The sequence below is a fragment of the Penicillium verhagenii genome, assembly GCF_028828195.1.
Source record: "Penicillium verhagenii strain IBT 33310 chromosome Unknown utg000006l_segment0_segment0, whole genome shotgun sequence".
Taxonomy (NCBI): Eukaryota; Fungi; Ascomycota; class Eurotiomycetes; order Eurotiales; family Aspergillaceae; genus Penicillium; species Penicillium verhagenii.
The window spans coordinates 1,509,870-1,527,728 of record NW_026643170.1 but is presented as its reverse complement, the minus strand read 5'-3'; the positions used below and the strand labels follow the sequence as shown (position 1 = coordinate 1,527,728).

The 17,859-nt window shown below is 46.9% G+C and overlaps 8 protein-coding genes across 8 annotated transcripts; 5 read left to right on the top strand and 3 right to left on the bottom strand.

Annotated features, from left to right (window-relative positions):
• Window positions 1-601: 601 nt before the first annotated feature.
• Window positions 602-4,722, top strand: N7466_005979 (uncharacterized protein; the record flags this gene model as incomplete). Its single annotated transcript, XM_057165376.1, has 2 exons — window positions 602-1,278; window positions 1,377-4,722. The coding sequence occupies 2 exons, from the start codon at window positions 602-604 to the stop codon at window positions 4,720-4,722; spliced, it is 4,023 nt and encodes a 1,340-aa protein (XP_057020975.1).
• Window positions 4,723-4,875: 153 nt separating this feature from the next.
• N7466_005978 (RTA1 domain-containing protein) lies at window positions 4,876-5,978 on the bottom strand (the record flags this gene model as incomplete). Its single annotated transcript, XM_057165375.1, has 3 exons — window positions 4,876-5,177; window positions 5,229-5,623; window positions 5,704-5,978. 3 exons carry the CDS (start codon window positions 5,976-5,978, stop codon window positions 4,876-4,878), a joined length of 972 nt encoding a protein of 323 aa, XP_057020974.1.
• A 2,797-nt stretch (window positions 5,979-8,775) lies between these two features.
• Window positions 8,776-10,398, top strand: N7466_005977 (Aminoglycoside phosphotransferase; the record flags this gene model as incomplete). The annotated part of the gene is made up of 1 exon (XM_057165374.1): window positions 8,776-10,398. The coding sequence occupies one exon, from the start codon at window positions 8,776-8,778 to the stop codon at window positions 10,396-10,398; it is 1,623 nt and encodes a 540-aa protein (XP_057020973.1).
• A 510-nt stretch (window positions 10,399-10,908) lies between these two features.
• Window positions 10,909-11,326, bottom strand: N7466_005976 (uncharacterized protein; the record flags this gene model as incomplete). Its single annotated transcript, XM_057165373.1, has 2 exons — window positions 10,909-11,094; window positions 11,156-11,326. 2 exons carry the CDS (start codon window positions 11,324-11,326, stop codon window positions 10,909-10,911), a joined length of 357 nt encoding a protein of 118 aa, XP_057020972.1.
• A 1,084-nt stretch (window positions 11,327-12,410) lies between these two features.
• On the bottom strand, window positions 12,411-12,807 carry N7466_005975 (uncharacterized protein; the record flags this gene model as incomplete). The annotated part of the gene is made up of 3 exons (XM_057165372.1): window positions 12,411-12,563; window positions 12,610-12,651; window positions 12,718-12,807. The coding sequence occupies 3 exons, from the start codon at window positions 12,805-12,807 to the stop codon at window positions 12,411-12,413; spliced, it is 285 nt and encodes a 94-aa protein (XP_057020971.1).
• A 1,165-nt stretch (window positions 12,808-13,972) lies between these two features.
• On the top strand, window positions 13,973-15,228 carry N7466_005974 (uncharacterized protein; the record flags this gene model as incomplete). The annotated part of the gene is made up of 3 exons (XM_057165371.1): window positions 13,973-14,160; window positions 14,374-14,831; window positions 15,092-15,228. 3 exons carry the CDS (start codon window positions 13,973-13,975, stop codon window positions 15,226-15,228), a joined length of 783 nt encoding a protein of 260 aa, XP_057020970.1.
• Window positions 15,229-15,484: 256 nt separating this feature from the next.
• Window positions 15,485-15,682, top strand: N7466_005973 (uncharacterized protein; the record flags this gene model as incomplete). The annotated part of the gene is made up of 1 exon (XM_057165370.1): window positions 15,485-15,682. One exon carries the CDS (start codon window positions 15,485-15,487, stop codon window positions 15,680-15,682), a length of 198 nt encoding a protein of 65 aa, XP_057020969.1.
• A 1,041-nt stretch (window positions 15,683-16,723) lies between these two features.
• N7466_005972 (uncharacterized protein) lies at window positions 16,724-17,647 on the top strand (the record flags this gene model as incomplete). Its single annotated transcript, XM_057165369.1, has 3 exons — window positions 16,724-16,745; window positions 16,813-17,334; window positions 17,586-17,647. 3 exons carry the CDS (start codon window positions 16,724-16,726, stop codon window positions 17,645-17,647), a joined length of 606 nt encoding a protein of 201 aa, XP_057020968.1.
• Between the last annotated feature and the right edge of the window lie 212 nt (window positions 17,648-17,859).

Below are 17,859 nucleotides of genomic sequence, written 5' to 3'. Positions count from 1 at the left end.
GTGGGGCTGACTCAGCAGCTTTTTGGCAGAAAATAAAATAAAATGATGCCTGATTGTGGCCTGAATTCTTTTTTGTAAGAATACTAGTATACTAGTCATACTAATACATTTTCAAACATTTGACTTTTTTTCTGCCAGCCATGCTTCGGCAGAAAAAAATAACCTGTCCCGATTAGGCTTAGTGGGTCACATGGGGGTGTGTTAGCATGAGAAGGGGGTGTGTTTAGATTAAACTCCTAGAAAAAATCCAGAAGATTGTTTCTTTCGACTGTGATCAGGACTGACGCAGCTAAGGCAGGTGCTTGAACCACGCTCACCACATAACTGTCTCAGTTCAACACCATAATCCGGAGATATGAAGCGAGGGAGTCCATATATAGCTATAGCTGCATTTATGTATGCTGAAACTTTCGGGGTGATAATAGCCGAGGAAATGATTCAGCTGACATGCATCATAGGCGCCTTTTTCATCTGCAGCTCGTATTTTGATACAGCGGGGTAGATGTCACGCCAAGAAACACCAGGGTCCTAGAAACAAAGGTCGCGTCTTGGGCCTTTTTAAGAGTCGCGACTGCGACAAAGATTCCCAAATCACCCAACAATGGAGATTTCATGTCACCAAACGGGTACTATATCAGACCGGTCATGGAGGATTTCACTGACCTGCGAGGGAGCTAAACGGCATACTGATCTCCACGACCCCTTCAAAATAGAAGCTGAGGAAAAACTGATTCAGTGGTATTTGGAAGATTTTGCTGTTAAGCCATTTGCGAAGTATCGCGCGGCTGCAGCTTCCGCTGAGCTCCGACGATATGGCAATTCGCTTTGGCAGCAACTCGGAATTACAACAGGAAACAAGACCCCGAGTACAGTCAATCTCAAGATATTGCTGTATCGAGGCTCCCGAGATATTGACAGGATCCACTGGGAAGTCCTCGAAACAATTCAAGGCCTTCCCTTCAACATAATTGTTCACAGAGTGATAATCAATGACACCTTCCAACATCAACTCTCAGCTAGCAACTCTCCGTCAATTCGCGATGGCATTTTCCGCATATTAATAGTATCTGCCAGATCAAACACAAGACCCGATGTGCCCTACAGGCTTACAAGCCTGCCTCTTCTCCAGACTCTCAAAGGAAACCCTAAAGTTGAAATGGAATTCGTGCACACTGGAACTTTTGAAGAGTTTAAAGAGACTTTAAGCCAGAAGCCTGTATCCCGAAAGGCTCACCTGGTTCATTTTGACCTCCATGGAAGAATTGATAAGAAGAAAGGGTAGGAAAATCATCAATTCAACCTCCGCTCCTCCACACCCCCCAAGATACACCAAGACAAGATATGCGATTCATGCTAATCATTAAAAACTCAAACAGGCCTGTTCTGGAATTTGCAGACTCGAATTTGGCCCATCGAACAAGCCACACTGCATCGTCAGTTGCCAAAGTACTCCACGAAAACGGAGTACAATGGGCGGTTCTATGTGCCTGTCGTACTGCAAAAGCGACTTCCACATTCAATCACCTAGCAATAGAGTTTCTTGAAAATGGGATTAAGGGAATATTCGCCATGAGGTATGAAATCAAAGCGACTGCTGCAAAAATAATAACCTCTTCTTTCTATCATGCGCTTTGTCAAGAGGGGAAAACATTTGTCGAAGCTGCATATACCGCGCGGCGTGCTTTGCAAGAAAATCCCTCACGTCCCGCACATTTTGGTGAAATGGTCGACATACAAGACTCTTTGGTACCTGCAGTATATTCCGTCGACGGGGAGAATTTTCGACTGGCATGCGAAGAGCTTCTGCCAGAGATAATTGGCAGAGAAGATGATATCCGGCAATTAAGTAGGATCATGCGTCGGGAAAAATCTTTCCTGGTGGCTTTTGGTGACATTGGCAGTGGTAAATCACTGCTTTTGAAACACCTGGCCTGGTGGTGGAGAGAATCGGGGCTCTTCCGCCGAGTGATCTATTTAAATGTTTCTCTCTTCAGCACTACACCCAACGAGGATATTCCAGTTGGGCTGATGGCCGTTGGAAGAGGTTTCTGGCAATCTATTCTTGGTGACAGCACAATTCAGCCCAAAAGTTTGGATGCGGTATCCTATCTCACTCAGGCAATGGAAGCAGCCAAGGATCAGGATTGTATTGTTCTCCTTGATGGTGTTGATGAGACTTACAAGTACCCATCAAAAAGTGACGACACTGCGGATGAATGGCTGAGTTTTTTTAACATCACCAAGAATCTGTCTGCCACCGGCTTTAAGCTGGTAGTGGGAACCAGCTCCCGCTCGCTGGTCTCTGATGAAGATGCCAGCAGCAGCGTTTTCGAGATCAGTCGTGAAATGACGACGCTAGACGCTCGAAAGTTTATCACCAGCAGTCAAATGCAACCTCAAACGTCAGGTCCTTCAAAGGACTCGCCTGATACCCATCTTCTTCGCGTATTCGAGGTATTGCAATACAACCGCACTGTTTTGAAGACTCTCTCTGGTCAATTGGAGGGAAAATTTCACGGACTAGAGGCCATTTTATCGTGGGATATTGGACTCGACCGTGACGCGCCCAAAGGAGCGATGTTTTGCTACATCTCTGAAAAGGCCGAAATGTTCAGAAGTCTTGACCTTAACGATAGCCAAGGTCTTGGTCGCACACATCACCTGATGATTACAATTATGAAGCATCTGGTTCGACATGGCCGATATCGAGATATTTGGGCTTTGCTTTCTATTGGCGTGTGGGTTGACGTACTCCCCCATCCAGATGGAATAGCAGACATCTTCCAAGGTGAAAACTTTGCACTGAAGATGGCTGCTCCTCTTTTTAAGGAAATGGTGGATATCGTACCGGACGTCAATCTTGTTGTATTCCCTTTACCATTCGAGCTGTGGTCTATGCTGAATAATGTCACTCTGTTAGATAATGATCAGTCTTCTTACGCAACAGAGGAAATGGTCGAATCTTTGAGATATGTCGTACAGCTTCTGGTCGCGGCGAGGTTACTCACCGGCCGCACTGAAGTACTGATAGACGGAAAGCAGGGATACCGACTGCACCCGGCTCTTACAATCTGGATTCGGCGGATTTTACGAACCCAGGTTTGTTTCGGTATTCGCTGTGGCCTTTTTGTCTGTATGGAGCAGAGAGCTGGGCAAATGCTTGAGCTCAATGATGACATCCCCATAACACAGGAGAAAACTTCGATTCTATCTCCCTCCTTCCCATTCATCGAAAGGGAGAAATGGAATTTAATGGCGGCTGTCGCTGGAATGCACCAATACTCCCATCTCCTTCGGGAGGCAGCACCATCGAACTTTGCAGCCGATAGCCAAACATTTGCGTGGCAAACTTTCAACGCCTTGGCCCCGATATGCGCGCTGACTGAGGATTTCTGTACCTGGTTCTTGACACATGTTGCATTGAAATATCTTGAGATTCGAGAACCACTCATACCTGAATCTCTCGACGACCCGCTTCCTGACCCTCTTGGTCCTCTTCTACTCCTCCTGAACTGGACGGTGATGATGTTGCAAAGATATAGACTTGAAGAAGAAATGAAAGTTCCTTTGAGACTCCGCCGAATGATTCTTCGCCGACTCAAAGCAATGAGGATCGCTGGAGTTGGAGCCGAGGAGTTGTCGGATAGGAATGTTGTCACGCATGAGATCAGAGGGTGGCTGAACGAGGCATGGATAACGGTTAGATTGCCCGACAGCACACAGGCAGACATGGACCCCATTGTGGAGATGATCACGATATCTTCCAAACAACTTGGAGACACCGCCTGGAACATGAGGATACAATGGATGATTGACCAGAACAAACAAGGACTCATCAACGAGATCCAAGACTTCACTAGCATTGAGGATACTCTCAAGAGTATCAGGGAAGGTGCTGGTCAAGACTCTAGCGAGCTTGGAGGTGAACGGGCAGGCCAGACCCTGATCCTCGAATTCGTTCTCGACACAATCAAGTACTTCAACGGACAAGATGAGACTGTCTCCAGCCCTGCCCAATTCACTTGGATGTTTGATATGATTCAATTCATGGAGAAAATAGAGTTCTTCCGCAGTCTTCCTCCATGGTACATCACGGAAGTGAGAGACATTTTCGCCCACCTCCGCCGTGGCAACATACCACTAGCCATGGCCGCAGCTGAAAGAGGTCTGTATAGTGCTGAAAGTGATGGCCACGTTCTGGTGGCAGCGAACTTCCGCCAGGTTTGCCACCGAATCGGGGAGATGGACACTGCAGGCGAATATGACGCAGTCCAAACGCAGATTGCTCGCATAGGACCCAACTCTTCTGAGTTGCTCCGTGGTATATTGAATTCATTGGCAAGCCACGATACCCCGTCTGCCTACTTGGAGGCCAACCTCGCATACATACAGATGAATGTCAGTCTGAAACTCATGCCCATCTTTCAAGACTTTTTGTCGCCGCATATGCAATCTCTGGTCCAGAGTAGCCCGGAACGAAATGTGGCTTTTGAAGGGTTAGAGCGACTTGTGGCACTCTTGGAACCTTATCAGTCGGCTAGGCTAGAAGACAGGAGAGAGTGGGTGTGTCTAGTCCAGGCTATTTTGGACCTGACTGCTGAGCTCGCCGATCAAACGGGACCCAGTCAGCGGGAATGGATGGTGAAAGCGATGCAAATGTTTCCAGGCTCGGGAGGAAATGCTGGGACACGTGGGAATTTTGACGTTGGGAGGCAGAATTAGTAAACTGAGCACTGAGGAAGCTCTGAAATGTACTTGTAAGTAATTGCTGAATGTGTAATCAAATTTCGTGTCTATAGCTGAAATAATATATAAAAGTGAAGATCCATAACCGGGGGAGTATGTCGCTTTTTCATCAATTGTACTGTCGAATTCTCACATGGAGACGGAAGAAGCGATGTCCCGAGCCTTGACTCGCGCATTGGCCTCCATAGAACTGAGATTCATCTCGCTGTCGCTCGACCGGCCAAACTTCCACTTAGTCTGATCCCACTGTCCATCAAAGCATACACCAGGATGCAGCACCGTCAAGCATGAAATGGCGATCGCGATCATGGCTCCCTCCAAGATCATGAAGAGGACTTCATTATTCGCCAACGAGCTATGGAATCCGCCCTTCAACTCCGCGACCCGAAACACCGAACGGACAAAGATGGTGACAGTTGCCAAAGCGAGGCCTGAATACACGGTCAGTACTTCACCCACAAAATAAGGAGACATCAACTCACCACCAAGGAACGCTTTCCACCTCAAGCTCTCCCGAAGTTCCACCATGCTTGGTGCCTGGTTCAGACCGTGGGGGTTCTTGCGCACACTCCATGCGTACTGGAGGCAAAGAGCCATGAAGACCACAAGAGAAGCGACCTGGGTCGCCAGACCCGCGATCATAATATTCACGCCCGTCTGCGCTAGACTCTGCTGGTCAGAGTCCGCGATGGACGTGATGGCACCGCCGGCCGCTTGCAGGATGAGGGAGATCAGGTCGCAAAAGACGAAGAGGACGGTATAGGTGCGAGGTTTGAGGAGGGAGATCTTCTCGCCGTATACGATCACGATGCGTCCGAGGCAAATGTAGATCGATGCGCTGAAAAATGCCGGGCCGAGTGTGAGACAGATCAGGTACCTGGATGATTGCCGTTAGTTCGAGTCCGAGTGAGTGGCATCGGGGTGATTGCGAGGTTCGCAATCGTAAGTAGTACTCACTCGAGGTATGAGTTGAAAGAGAATGGGTTGCTGTGGATCTGTATTCTGCCCAGGTACCCGATAATTTCCAGGACCAGACCACCAAACAAACCGGCTAGGAAGCCCCATGTTTTGTATCTGATACCTAGCCCCAATTGCAGTATCAGGAAGAGAGCAAAAAGTGCCAAGTAAAAAGCATTTCCTGCCAATGAGGGGAGGTAGTAGACATAAGCATCGGTAATGGGACAAGTTGATAGCGTGCAATCGTCGGTGTTGATGTTGGTGGCGTTCGACATGGCGATGTTTATTTATCTAGTAGTAACTGTAATTTTTTTTTTCTTGATGCCGATAATAATTTTCTGCCGAAATTGTCGTTATTTAATACTCTCTACAGCTGTTCGATGGAAGCCTAGATGTATCTATAATAAGACCTGAATCCTGGTGGTTGCTGCGCATGCAAACGCATAGTCCGTGTCCGTAGGACTGCAATCTGCGGGTGAGGCTGCATGTCCCCGAAATTTACGATGCGTATCGTCGTATTTTGTCTTGGCGTAATTTTGTCTGATATGGTGGGCCGCGCGCGGGGATTTCCCTCAAACACAAAACGATTACGATAACGATACTGCGTCCACGTTCTGTAATTGGTCTGCCATTCAGCCCCGCCCGATCCCGCCCCCACATGCCAAGAGATCTGACGCGCGGATCGGAGTCGGACACTCGTCTTCTTCCTACGGACACGGACAAGCAACTGGTAGTTTATTAGCATAGTACGGACACGGACATTTAAGAAAGATTGTAAGATCCGAGATCAGTCTTGGACTTGGCGCAGGAGCTTTGCATGAACTGTCAGGCTCTCATTTTATTGCATTTTTAGGCTGCCAACAAAAAGGATACCCGGGCAGTGCTGAGATCTCGTTTTCTTTCTTTTTTTTTAGATAGAAAGAACCGAACTAATGCGGTCGTTCCTTTGATTTGCGGTCGCCGGGGGGCCTTATCTAAGCCTCGAGTATACCACTCACAAATGATGTATCCTGTGTATTTCTTCTTTTCCCCTTCTCAAAATCTTAGTACCTTGGCAAACACGTTCTGGCTTGGTGTATGCCTCTTCAAATTCCCATGATCTACAATACTTCGTAATTTCTTGGTGCCGGAATTTTCCCATTATTTGGTATAATTTTGCGAAAAGGAATTTCAAAACTGTCCAGCCCTATGATCGTGGCCCCAAGTGGATACATGGGTATTTTCTTTCAATTCTCTAACTTATAACTGCATGCACATGTAGTGAGAATCATTTCTACAAGAAGCTCACCAGGTGCTGTGGGTGGGAGAGGTAAATAAAATTCGTTCTGGGGGCTGAAAATGTAAATTGAAGGCATCGAGCCATCTGCCCCACTAAATCCACAACACGATCATCAAACAAGGCAGTGGAAAGATTCTCTGGAGACTGTAAATAGGGGTCATAGCCGCCAACTGATGGCCGCGATGCATCCAAATTATGTCTCACAGGGACGGTATAAGGATCCCCAGCATGTGTTAATGAAACGGCCTGCTGCGAAGTGCTGGTGTTGAGACCCGATGGTCCCTTGTATTCAAATCACCATTGAACCCCCAGTAAGTGGCGAGGCGCTATCGTAGTTATAAAAACGTCCTTGTCGCTAACTGTATCCATTCCGGGTATGTCTAGAGCCTGTGTATACAGAATGAACTGGATGAGCAGATTGAAATAGTGAGGCTGGTGGTACAAGCCAACCGTTGGCTGATGATGATCGGGTCAGTTGTTGCAACGGGTAGCTTGCAGAGAAGAGTGCCTGCAGATCCCGACGGCCAAGCCCCCAGACTAATGTATCTGGGTGGAAACGCCAGTCCTCAATAGGGAATCGACGATATTTCTTTCGTTGACTCCCAGAAGCAAGGCCCTGTCATTTCTGATGTATTTCCAGCTTCCTTCTCTCTTGTTGATACTTGACAGGTATCAAGGGCGGCAACTTGTTGCGGTTGAAGAATTCGTGGGGTTCTTCGAATAGGAAGGCTCTTCGTTTCTTTGCGACCAATCTGCGTCTCAAGAATCGGCAACAAGGATCTGCACAATCATCGCATGCGCTTCCTGAAAGGCTCTTTGGATGTTTTATGGCCATTGGTAAGTTGGCACCATGTCTTCTAGTCCAAGGTCCACTGACAAAGCCTTTTTTGTAACAGCCAGGTCCTGAGTCCTGAGATACCTTCAGACCACTCGCATATGAACTCATGCGTCATTTCTCCTCGCTCTCAATCTGTAAAGAATCCTTTCTGGCCAATTCAATGCTTAGGCCCAGTTATTTGGTTCCCATCTCAAATCTTTCACTCCGGTGATGGCCACTGGGGAGAGGAGTGATATGACGAACCGTAGATTGTATTTATTCGTCAAAATGTGGCGATTCCGATCCTACACACTCGCCCGTATACGGCTGGATTGCGCAAAGTGAGGCTTGTGTGACAGTTTGTATAAATATGTCAAGTCTGGAATCGAGCACGAGTGACAAAAAAAGTTAGCTTGGCTTCATAGAGCAAGCGGGATTAGTAAAGAGGGAAACCACAAGACTTATACCAGTAAAAACAGGAATTAGAAATGATGAATGTGATAAACGCAACAAGCAGAAATGAGAGGATCGAGAGAACAATGATAGAAGTAAATCGAAAATGAAGAAGGATGAGAATAATACAAGAAATAAGACAAAGAGCTGACTCGGAAGTGTCTTGAATTCCACATGGATCCAAACCCTCGGAACTCTTGAGAATGCTCTTCATGTTCTCTTTGTTTCCTGCATGTACTAGTACCTTGCTGTTCTAATTGAATGAGGGAATATCCAAATGGGGAGGTATTTAGAGTTTACACCGCCAGAGCCCAGGGGTGCCTGAGGCTAGGTATCAGCCATTAAAAAGAGCTTTACCTCCTCAGCTCTAATTTCACTTCTTTACTTATTCTCTCAATCTAACCGCAGCTCTGTGACCTCCAGCCCTCTTGCAATATTCCCTCACGGAATCCTACCAGAGTCCAAAGTCTTGAATCCTTCCTCAAATCTCCTTCAAATTCTCGCTTCCAGCACGGCATCCAAAATGTCTCTCACGATCAATCCAGTTCCCTACGGTGTTGACCTTCAAAACGCCTTATCGGTACTCAATGAAGCTTACCCGGACGGTAAGGTGTTTCTTATCACACTGAAGTCGACTGGCAAAGAAACTCCCAATGAATACGACATCCAGGTCGATGACCAAAACTCCACTAAGCGGGTATCTCTCTCTGGCAATGCCGTTCACGAAGACAGCGAAAGTTCCGAATTGTCAACTGAAACATTTGAAACGGGGACCCCTTCGTCGTCAAAACCTACGAGCCCTTCAACGGTCTCTCCCAATCCCTTCCGAGGTTTGGAATGGGTCGACGAAGTTTTTGGCCCAGAACCCCGATGGACCTATGAACCGGAATCCGAAGCCATATTTCGCACTGCCATGCCGGCAATCAGCAAATCGCTCCAGTCCCCGAAGTCGGATCCGATCAAGTCTTTTGGCTGCAAGTTCCTTACCGAAGGAACTTTCAACAAAATTTACGATGTCGAGGTCGATGGTCAAAACTTTATTATGCGAGTATCTCTCCCTGTCGATCCCGTTTTTAAAACGAGAAGTGAAGTTGCCACCGTCGACTGGATTCGTCTTGTGACTGATATTCCCATTCCCAAAATTTTGGCTTATGATGCGACACGGGAAACTGAGGTTGGATTTGAGTGGATCCTCATGTCAAAGATGCCTGGGCAACCTTTGGATGATTATTGGCCAACCATGCCAATGGCCACAAAGATGAACTTGGTCAAAAGGTTCGCTGCTTTTTCTGCTTCTTTGTGGCGGAATCAACTTAAGGGTATCGGTAACATCTACCCAGCATCAGTGACCACTGAAGACACACGCTCAAATCAAGACCCTTCGGCAACTGATATTCCGGTACCCATGGTGAAACATATTACCCCCAACACAAGCCGTATTGTCTCCCTGGAATTTGTCACGAAGTCTCATACCTATCAAGATGTGGTGCGAGGTCCATTTGCTTCCTCTCACCAGTGGATGGTGTCTCGGCTTTGCCTCGCTAAGAATGACTGTTACGAACAACTTCTCAAGTACTCAGTCGATGATGATGATGCCGAAGGAGAAATGGAACGTGCCAAAAAGACTCTGAGGCGTGTTGAGAACCTGGAACTCATTTTGCCCCGTATTTTCCCCCTTCTTTCGAAAACCCCAGAGCCCACTATGATCTTCCATGATGACCTCAACTCATCCAATATTCTCGTGAGTGACAAAGGTGAGCTGACGGCTGTATTGGATTGGGAGCTGGTTTCTGCATTACCGTTATGGAAGGCCTGCTACTTTCCGTCCTTCCTGGACGGGATGCCACGAGATGATAAGCCTGACATCGAGTGGTATGACGATGGAAACCCTCAGCCTGGGACCGCATACTGGGAACATCTGAATGACTATGAAACAACTGTTTTGCGAAAGTTTTTCCTGGAAGAGATGAAGAAATCAGAACCCGGGTGGGTGGACATCTTCAATGCGAGTCAACTTCAGAGAGATTTCGATACTGCCTTGCAGCATTTCAAGGATGCATTTGGCGGCATGCAAATCGATTCGTGGATTTCTGATGTCATTATCGGAAAAGAACCCAAGAGCCTCCGCGAGGCAGTTGGGCTTTAGGTCATCGAACCCTTTATGCCTGACAACCTTTCGATCAAGTGCTTTTGAATTTTACTCGATACGTTTTCATATGTAACATGCAACATCCCTTTAATGGAATTCCTTTCCTCCCCCATTCTCGGCATAGCCATGTTATCTAGTCTGGCTTTCCCATTATGCCTACAGTAGAATTCAAGGGTTTATGTGAATGCTTGCCAGGCAATAATGTTTTCCAGCTGCCCAGCTGAGCATCGGATTCCATCTACTAGTACATTCAACTAGTAATAACATCAAAACCTGGCAATGTGTGTAAAGATCTCGCTGAGAAATATCGCAAAACGACAATGGACGATGAGAAAGCCGCTTGGCTTGTTGAGAAACTGGTACAGAAAAAAATCAAAATCTTAAGGGCATCTAATCCCACAAACAGCACAAAGCCCGCCGACACAGAACGAAAAGCAAACACAACCCCCCCCGAACACCAAACAAAATCCGACAAAAGCCTCGCGCACACCCAAGCCCCATAGTAGCCTAAATGTTGGAGTAAATGGCCTCTATTAAGGCCTTCCGGATCTCCGCGCCGGTGCACGTGCCATCGGCAGGCACGAGGACCATGGAGACAGTCTGTCCAGCGAGACGCTTTGCGGACTTTGGTTTTACAATACCCGAGTTTCCCTGGACTTGTAAGTTGTGCATGGGGGGTGGACCCGACGTTAGCTAGAACAGAAAGCTTATTAGCGTTTTTTGCATAAAATGATAGATTCTTGAAGTCACATACGCATTGCCGATCCAACCTCCAGTTCGCTTTGGTGACCATGTTCTTATGGCCTTTGGAAATCGGAGGAGGAAAGGCCTCAAAGGCCTCATCAGTGATTTCCTCCAGGAAATCAATGATGTCTTGTCTTAGTTTTGAGATGGGGGGCTTCTTGGCTTCATCCTGGGTAGACATATTGAATTTCAAATGTCACAGTGCTTGTTGGGTTTAGCGGGCGACACAGGACGTAGTGGAGTTGTAGTTAAGATGACGGCCTTTTCAGAAATGTTTAGAAAAAACAAGATATCGTCTCAGATAAACGTAGAGGAAAACAAGATGTCCTTTCAGAGAGCTGGAGGGAAACAAGATATCTTTTCAGAGAGCTGGAGAAGACAACCAGAGAGACGAAGTGAACAAAAGTATGTTTATTATATTCAATTCTAACTGGAGTTTGTTATCGCCCAGACTATGCTAGAATTCACTTGCTAGAATTCACTTGTTATGTCTCCCCTAGGTACACGAGAGTGCGACTCCTCTCAATTGGAGCTGTTTGTTTCACTTTGATTCCTCTCCCCTTCCTTCTCTTTCTTAGTTTATTCCCAATTGAGGCTGAAATTCACTCGTATCCCCACCTGCTCTCTTCTGCTTCTCATATTCAAGATATTGTTCTCAGTTGAGGCTGTTATTCACTCGTTTCCCCGCCCGCTCTCTTCTGTTTGTCATATTTAATTGAATATTCTCAGTTAAGACTGCTATGCACTTGTTTGCCCCTACGCTTATTTCTATCTCTCACTTTGTTTAATATTGTTATTGCTCCCTCTCATCTTGTCATGACTGCCCCCACTCGGTCAAGGGCGGCCCGGGCCGAGCGACCCACATCTCTAGGTTTACCAGTAGGTTCCACATGAAAACTCCTGGCCAGACGGGTTCTACAACCATAAAAACTTCACTTACTCAAGTGCCTGCACCACTTGGTCTGTGGAAACGGATGGAGATATATTGATAGCTTATACTCAATGTGAATTATAATGAGATGAATGACAGCAATATTGAATTTTGCCCTCGCTTCAATGAAATACATGTTCCAATGATCTGAAATGAACTTGAAGTCATCAATTGATGAGACTGAGCTTAAGGCCCATAGGGTGGTGTCACACGTTATGTGAAAATCACTTAACAGCTCTCACTTTTTACCTCGTGACAGCTCCTACCTCATGGTAATGCCGTATAAAGTAAGAGCTGTTTCAGCCAATACCTCGTCGCGGCACTAGTTCCAGGATCAGGCACCCACAGCGACTGGCTTAAGCTCAGCCGGTACTGAGCGGTAGCCTTTGAGGTCGATGTTGGCCTTGAGCTCTTCCTCGATTTTACCCGCGTCCCAGGGGTCCTTGACCGGCACGCAGGCGACGGAGATGGTGTCCGTCGCCCGGTCCTCGAGCGTCGTCAAGCGTCGTCAAGCGTGTCGCCCCGGAATTAACCTGAACCTGCGGGTTATGGTACCGGGGCTTCATGCTTGTCACCTGTAATCAAAATAGTCAGCGTTCTGTTCATCGTAGCAGCAATATCTGAGTATCTGTGCATCATACGCATTGCCGGTCAAGGCGGTATTGCTGGTCGCCTTGTATCGTTCGGTGGGCAGTCCCAGACCGCGAATTCTTCTTCTTTTCTTTTGCCATTTCTCCAGGTCCTGTGGCTGAAACTGTATTGTTGAAAGGAGAGAGCCAGCGTCAGTTCAGTGCATGTGAAGGATGATATCGTCACAGAGAGAGCATGGGGAAGTAAGAAGCTGGGGTAGAATAGGATTATTTATCTGAAATTAAGAACAGTGAATTACTTCGGAACAGCAAAGTAAACTTCCGCCAGCTTCTCTAGCCGTTTGCATTCACTAGTAAATGTGTTCCAGAATTGAGGTCCTCGTTCTATCCTGTCTATTGTTCTCTTCTCCTGAGTGCTAGCTCCTTCTGTTATTCTTTCATCATTCTGGCCTCACTTGACTCTCTTCCTGGGTGTCTCTTTCTATGTCAATGTAACTTAATACTGAATAGGTAGAAGGGAGTTAAGTGAAGCCAGAATGAATTTCTAGAATTCTTCTATTTGAGTATGCTTTGATGGTTAGTAGAGAGACAGTACTAGATGTGCACCCGTCGACTTCCTAATCCGGAGTTGGATAAGCGTGAGTATTCAATCCTTGGAATAGAACACCGAAGTAACGCAGTGCAGGTTTCAGAAATTTCTCTTAAAATGTACCCAGTACTTGGAAGAATAACTTCTCCAGATTCAACGTATCGAAATTTGGAATGGTATTAATGCCTAGTAGGTGGGGGAAAATATGCCTACCTGGGTAGGATCCAGGGTTCCGACGGGAGATTCTACTTCGTACTTGGATAGTATTGATATGCATACCTCAATATCCAGACTTACACTCAGGCGAAGCATACCGGGGGCTCTCAAAAGTAATCATGTATGTACTATGGTACATACTCAGTACCTGAGATGAGTATATACTTCATACTCGTGTCTTTATAAGCCGAGGGCTTCAATTTCAACTGAATATTAGCAATAGCACAGCATTGACCCAGAATCTTCAAACCTTTCACGTTCGGTACGTCAATCTGTACTACTATTAGTTAGTAATGTACGAAGTACTGCCTAACAGTTGCTTGTCGCGCTGTTCTAATTTTAGACTAATAGGTCCCAGCGGGTAGCTCAGAGGCGGGCATGGGAAAAAACCTTGGGATCCATCCTTCCTTGCCACAGTTGAACGTGATTATGAACATCGATCCGACTATGCAGTAACTGATCAATCAAGCTATCAGGCAAACCCTCAGCGAGCCAAGCGCGATGGCGGTTATGAAGGAGGCGATGGAAAAGGTCCTTACAAGCCCAGATATGATCGAGAAGTATAAGGGGGCGGATGGTCAAGCCGGACCAACCGGACCAGTCGGACCGCAAGGTTTCGTGGTCCAGTCTGGAGATTGGAAACCGGCGGAAATTGGATTCTTCGACCCCTTGCTTAAGAGTCCTGACGGGTTCTTATTAATCAACAAGGTTATGCACTATTCGAGTATATATGCTTTTGTTGATCGCATGTGTGATCTTACCTTCCTAAAATCGGAAGAAGTTGTTTGAGCATAACTTCACTCCTGTCTGAAGGGTGATGCCCTTTCGTGGTATACCTATGGTTTATCTGAATTGGAAAAACGATGCTTGCAAATTGACGGACTTGACATCGGTTGGTTTAGGGTGTTGGTCGCGAAGTTTAAGCCGGAAAGAAGTGAGGTTTTGAATGAGCTTGATCACGCATCCTTCGGATGGCCACAGATCCGTGCCGGGAAGAGTGTCTGCGGTCATGCTTACAACATGGTGCGGTTGCTTAAAGCTCTTGGAACGTACTCAGAGGCTGACCAAGTCTTACGCATTCTTGACTTAATGGATGCGGGATTAGCCCGTGACTTGTTGCCGGCGGATGTGAGTCTGAGCACCTTTATAACGAAGCTTGATTCCTATGAGAGAACCTGGAAACGACAGAGCGCCGAGCGTACGTCCCGGATCGCTCAACCAACTGCCTCGACTAACCGGAAGCCCAGGAAGGCACTAGGAGCACTACCAGCTGCGAATGAGGTCTATAACCAGAGCAGGCCGCATAGCGGTCGGGAAGCCAGACTACCCCCTGCGGACCAAACCCCCCAGGCGCCAACCGGTCAGCTTCAGATCTCAGACAATATAAATATCCAAGTGAATAAGGTCCATCACTGCAAAGGCAACATTGACTTGAAGTGGAGCGTTGGCTGGATGGTCTCACACCTAAAAGACGAAACATTCCAATCGTTTCCCCGTCCGAGAGAAAGGATCATCAGAATACCGTAATGATGGCAAACTACCGATTTGACCGGCAATGCGTATGTGACTTCGAGAATCCATAATTCTATGCAGGAAATGCTAATTATCTGTCAGTTCTAGATGGCATCTCCAACTCCGGCAATGCGCAAGCTACAAGTTCAAGTGAATTCGGCGGCAAAGAAGCCACGGTCAGCACAAGGAGCTGCCGGAAGAACCCTCTCGGCGGTCCACGTGCCAATCGAGGGCACCTGGACTAGTACCCAGATCAGAAAGGCGCTCATAGAAGGGATCTACGCGGATTTTCAGATGATCAGGGATATCTTGGAAATAGTATAGCCTTGTTCGCATCGCTCCCTTGGCTACACGTCTTTTATGTTTCTCGGTCTATGCATTTGATCCACAAAGCACAAAACTAGCAACGGACGGCATCCTGAGCACAGAGTCACGGACTCAACTTCCTTTTCATCAACAAACCATCACGATGGCTTTCCATCATATACCATACGCACCAGAATGTCGGCGAAGACCAACCGAGATATCGAGGCCTTCATTAACAAACTGAGGGACAATATGCTTTGGAATTCTGTTTTGTACAAAAATAACACAGCTTCATCAAAAGAAAGACTGTACAAAGCACTCGAGGCCTACGAGGGTTTCCTGCCGGCGGAGGAAAAAGGACACAAGAACTTGGTGAACTCGATGAACTACTAGTACAGGGTTGTTGACCGCCAATACGTATGTGCCTTCAAGAATCCATTATTGAATGCAGGAGATGCTAATGTACTTTCTGTTCTAGATGACGTCAGCAACCCCGTCCGCGCACAATATGCACAGGTCAACTCGGGTGCTAGGAAACCTCGATAGACAACTGCTAGCAGGGCCAGCGCAGAGTCAAGAGAGGAATTTGAACAAGGCCATGCAAAATCCAAGATACCCATGATCATTTATGTTGGCTCGGGGTCTATGCGGTTGTTCGTGTTGATCAGATATACTCATGCGTGTTACGCTGAAAGGTAAACGAAAGTACCGAGTTATCTGCTGCCGACCAAAACACATCAAATGGAGTAATTGATCGTGGGATACCAAACATTTTGCATCTTTTGTAGGATAAGGAGACAGGAGAACAAGGTATTTTATCAATCCAGCTGGTTTTTCTACGTCCGACCCCTGGTGGTTAAGAAGTGTACATGTCACTCCTTGCCAGTAGAATGGGTACTATACATTTCGTACTCGCACGGAGAGATTACAATACCAGAACCTTGGAACTTGGTGCGTAAGACTACAAACCTCCGACCTGCATGTGGGCTCCGGTTGGTATCATTTTAATTTTTCACAGCAAAATTCTGGCCAATGTCGGTATGGTTTTGCTCCGCCTTTTATTGTAGCTTATTTCAAATTAAGGTTGCGGGTTCCCTGGAAACTGGGGTTACCGGTATCACACTATGCCCCCATCGGGCTAGCGTGTACCCACAAAATAGGTTTAGTGCCATCTTGATGTTCGAAAAGAGCTTAGTTGCATGTCGGATTCCGATTACAGAAAACTTCCCCAAAGGTACTACCAAAGTATAATCTGGAAACATAAGGTAAAGCGATCGCTCTTCCCCTTTTTCCTTCCTCATCAACCTGTCTTCTCACCTGCTTCCAATATATTTCCTGAAAGTCAACTCCTAATTTCTTAAAGCAACTCCCAATTTCTGAAAATCAACTTCTAACCTCCAAATCGACACTCGACCCACGTGTCTGCTCGCTGCGATGTATCCTTCGGATTTATCCGGTATGTATACCTCACACTGGTACCCTTCATGCTGCTCAACTCTGTGTTACTAATGCGTCTTGCATAGACTTCCTGATGTCTGGTCAGAAAGACTCTCTTCCTTACTACTCGACATTTGATGAACAAGAAGCACGCAGCGATTGCTCCGAGCACTCAACTGAATCGTCTCCGCGCTCGCCAGACTCAAAGGTCATCGATGCGGAGGAAGAAGAAAATCTCAAGCCAGTTTTTTACAGTTTTCTCACTGTATTGATTCTGGCAGTCGTCCTTACCTTTGGACTTTTCGCCTACGCAGGTTGGATCTGTGGAACGTCGCAAATTCCTGCCACTGTTTTATTCTCGCTTTCCCGACGTGATGGCATCCCAGCAGGTTCCGACTTACCAGAAATGGTTACGAACATGCCGAACAGCGATTTTGCGATCAAAGATTATGGTGTCCCTGATGTTGACATCGAATCTGCCGACGAACCATCTTTTGGTGACGAAGACAACGCCCCCGAGGACGATACTCTATCTGCCGACGACGATGAATTCCCTGATGAGGACGATGCCGACCTCGAAAGCAATAATGACACTCCATCGCCACAGGGTAAGAAAAAGCAGAAAAACGAGCCTGGTAGTTGCAAGTACAATCATGATTGCGATTGGGGCCAGCGGTGTTACAGAAAGTTTTGCCATACTGGATGTCAAGGTCCAAAGGATTGTCTCCCACACCACACTTGTCATCGTCGCTTCCCAGGAGGAAGATGGACCAAATGTCTTGTCGCACCTGGAAAGTTGTGTAGATCGCACATGAATCCTTGCAAGGCGAACAAAGACTGTTGCTCTAATAACTGTCAGCCAGGGCTTATGGGAAAGGTCTGCGTGGTGTCGCTGGATCGGGGAATGAAGAACCCATTTAAAGGTCCGTTTGGGCGGTGATTTTGATTTTGATTGGTGATATTTGGTGTTTGGTGTTTGGTATTTGGTGCTTGCTAAAATGTGAATTATGCAAAGAAAGTCGGGCGGGTTGGGCCGGCGGGGACTGTATTGCTTTTTATAACTATATCATGGCGGCGGGATCGACATGAGTCTATATCTAGGTGCCCTTTCGCTGCAGTGGTGATGTGCAACG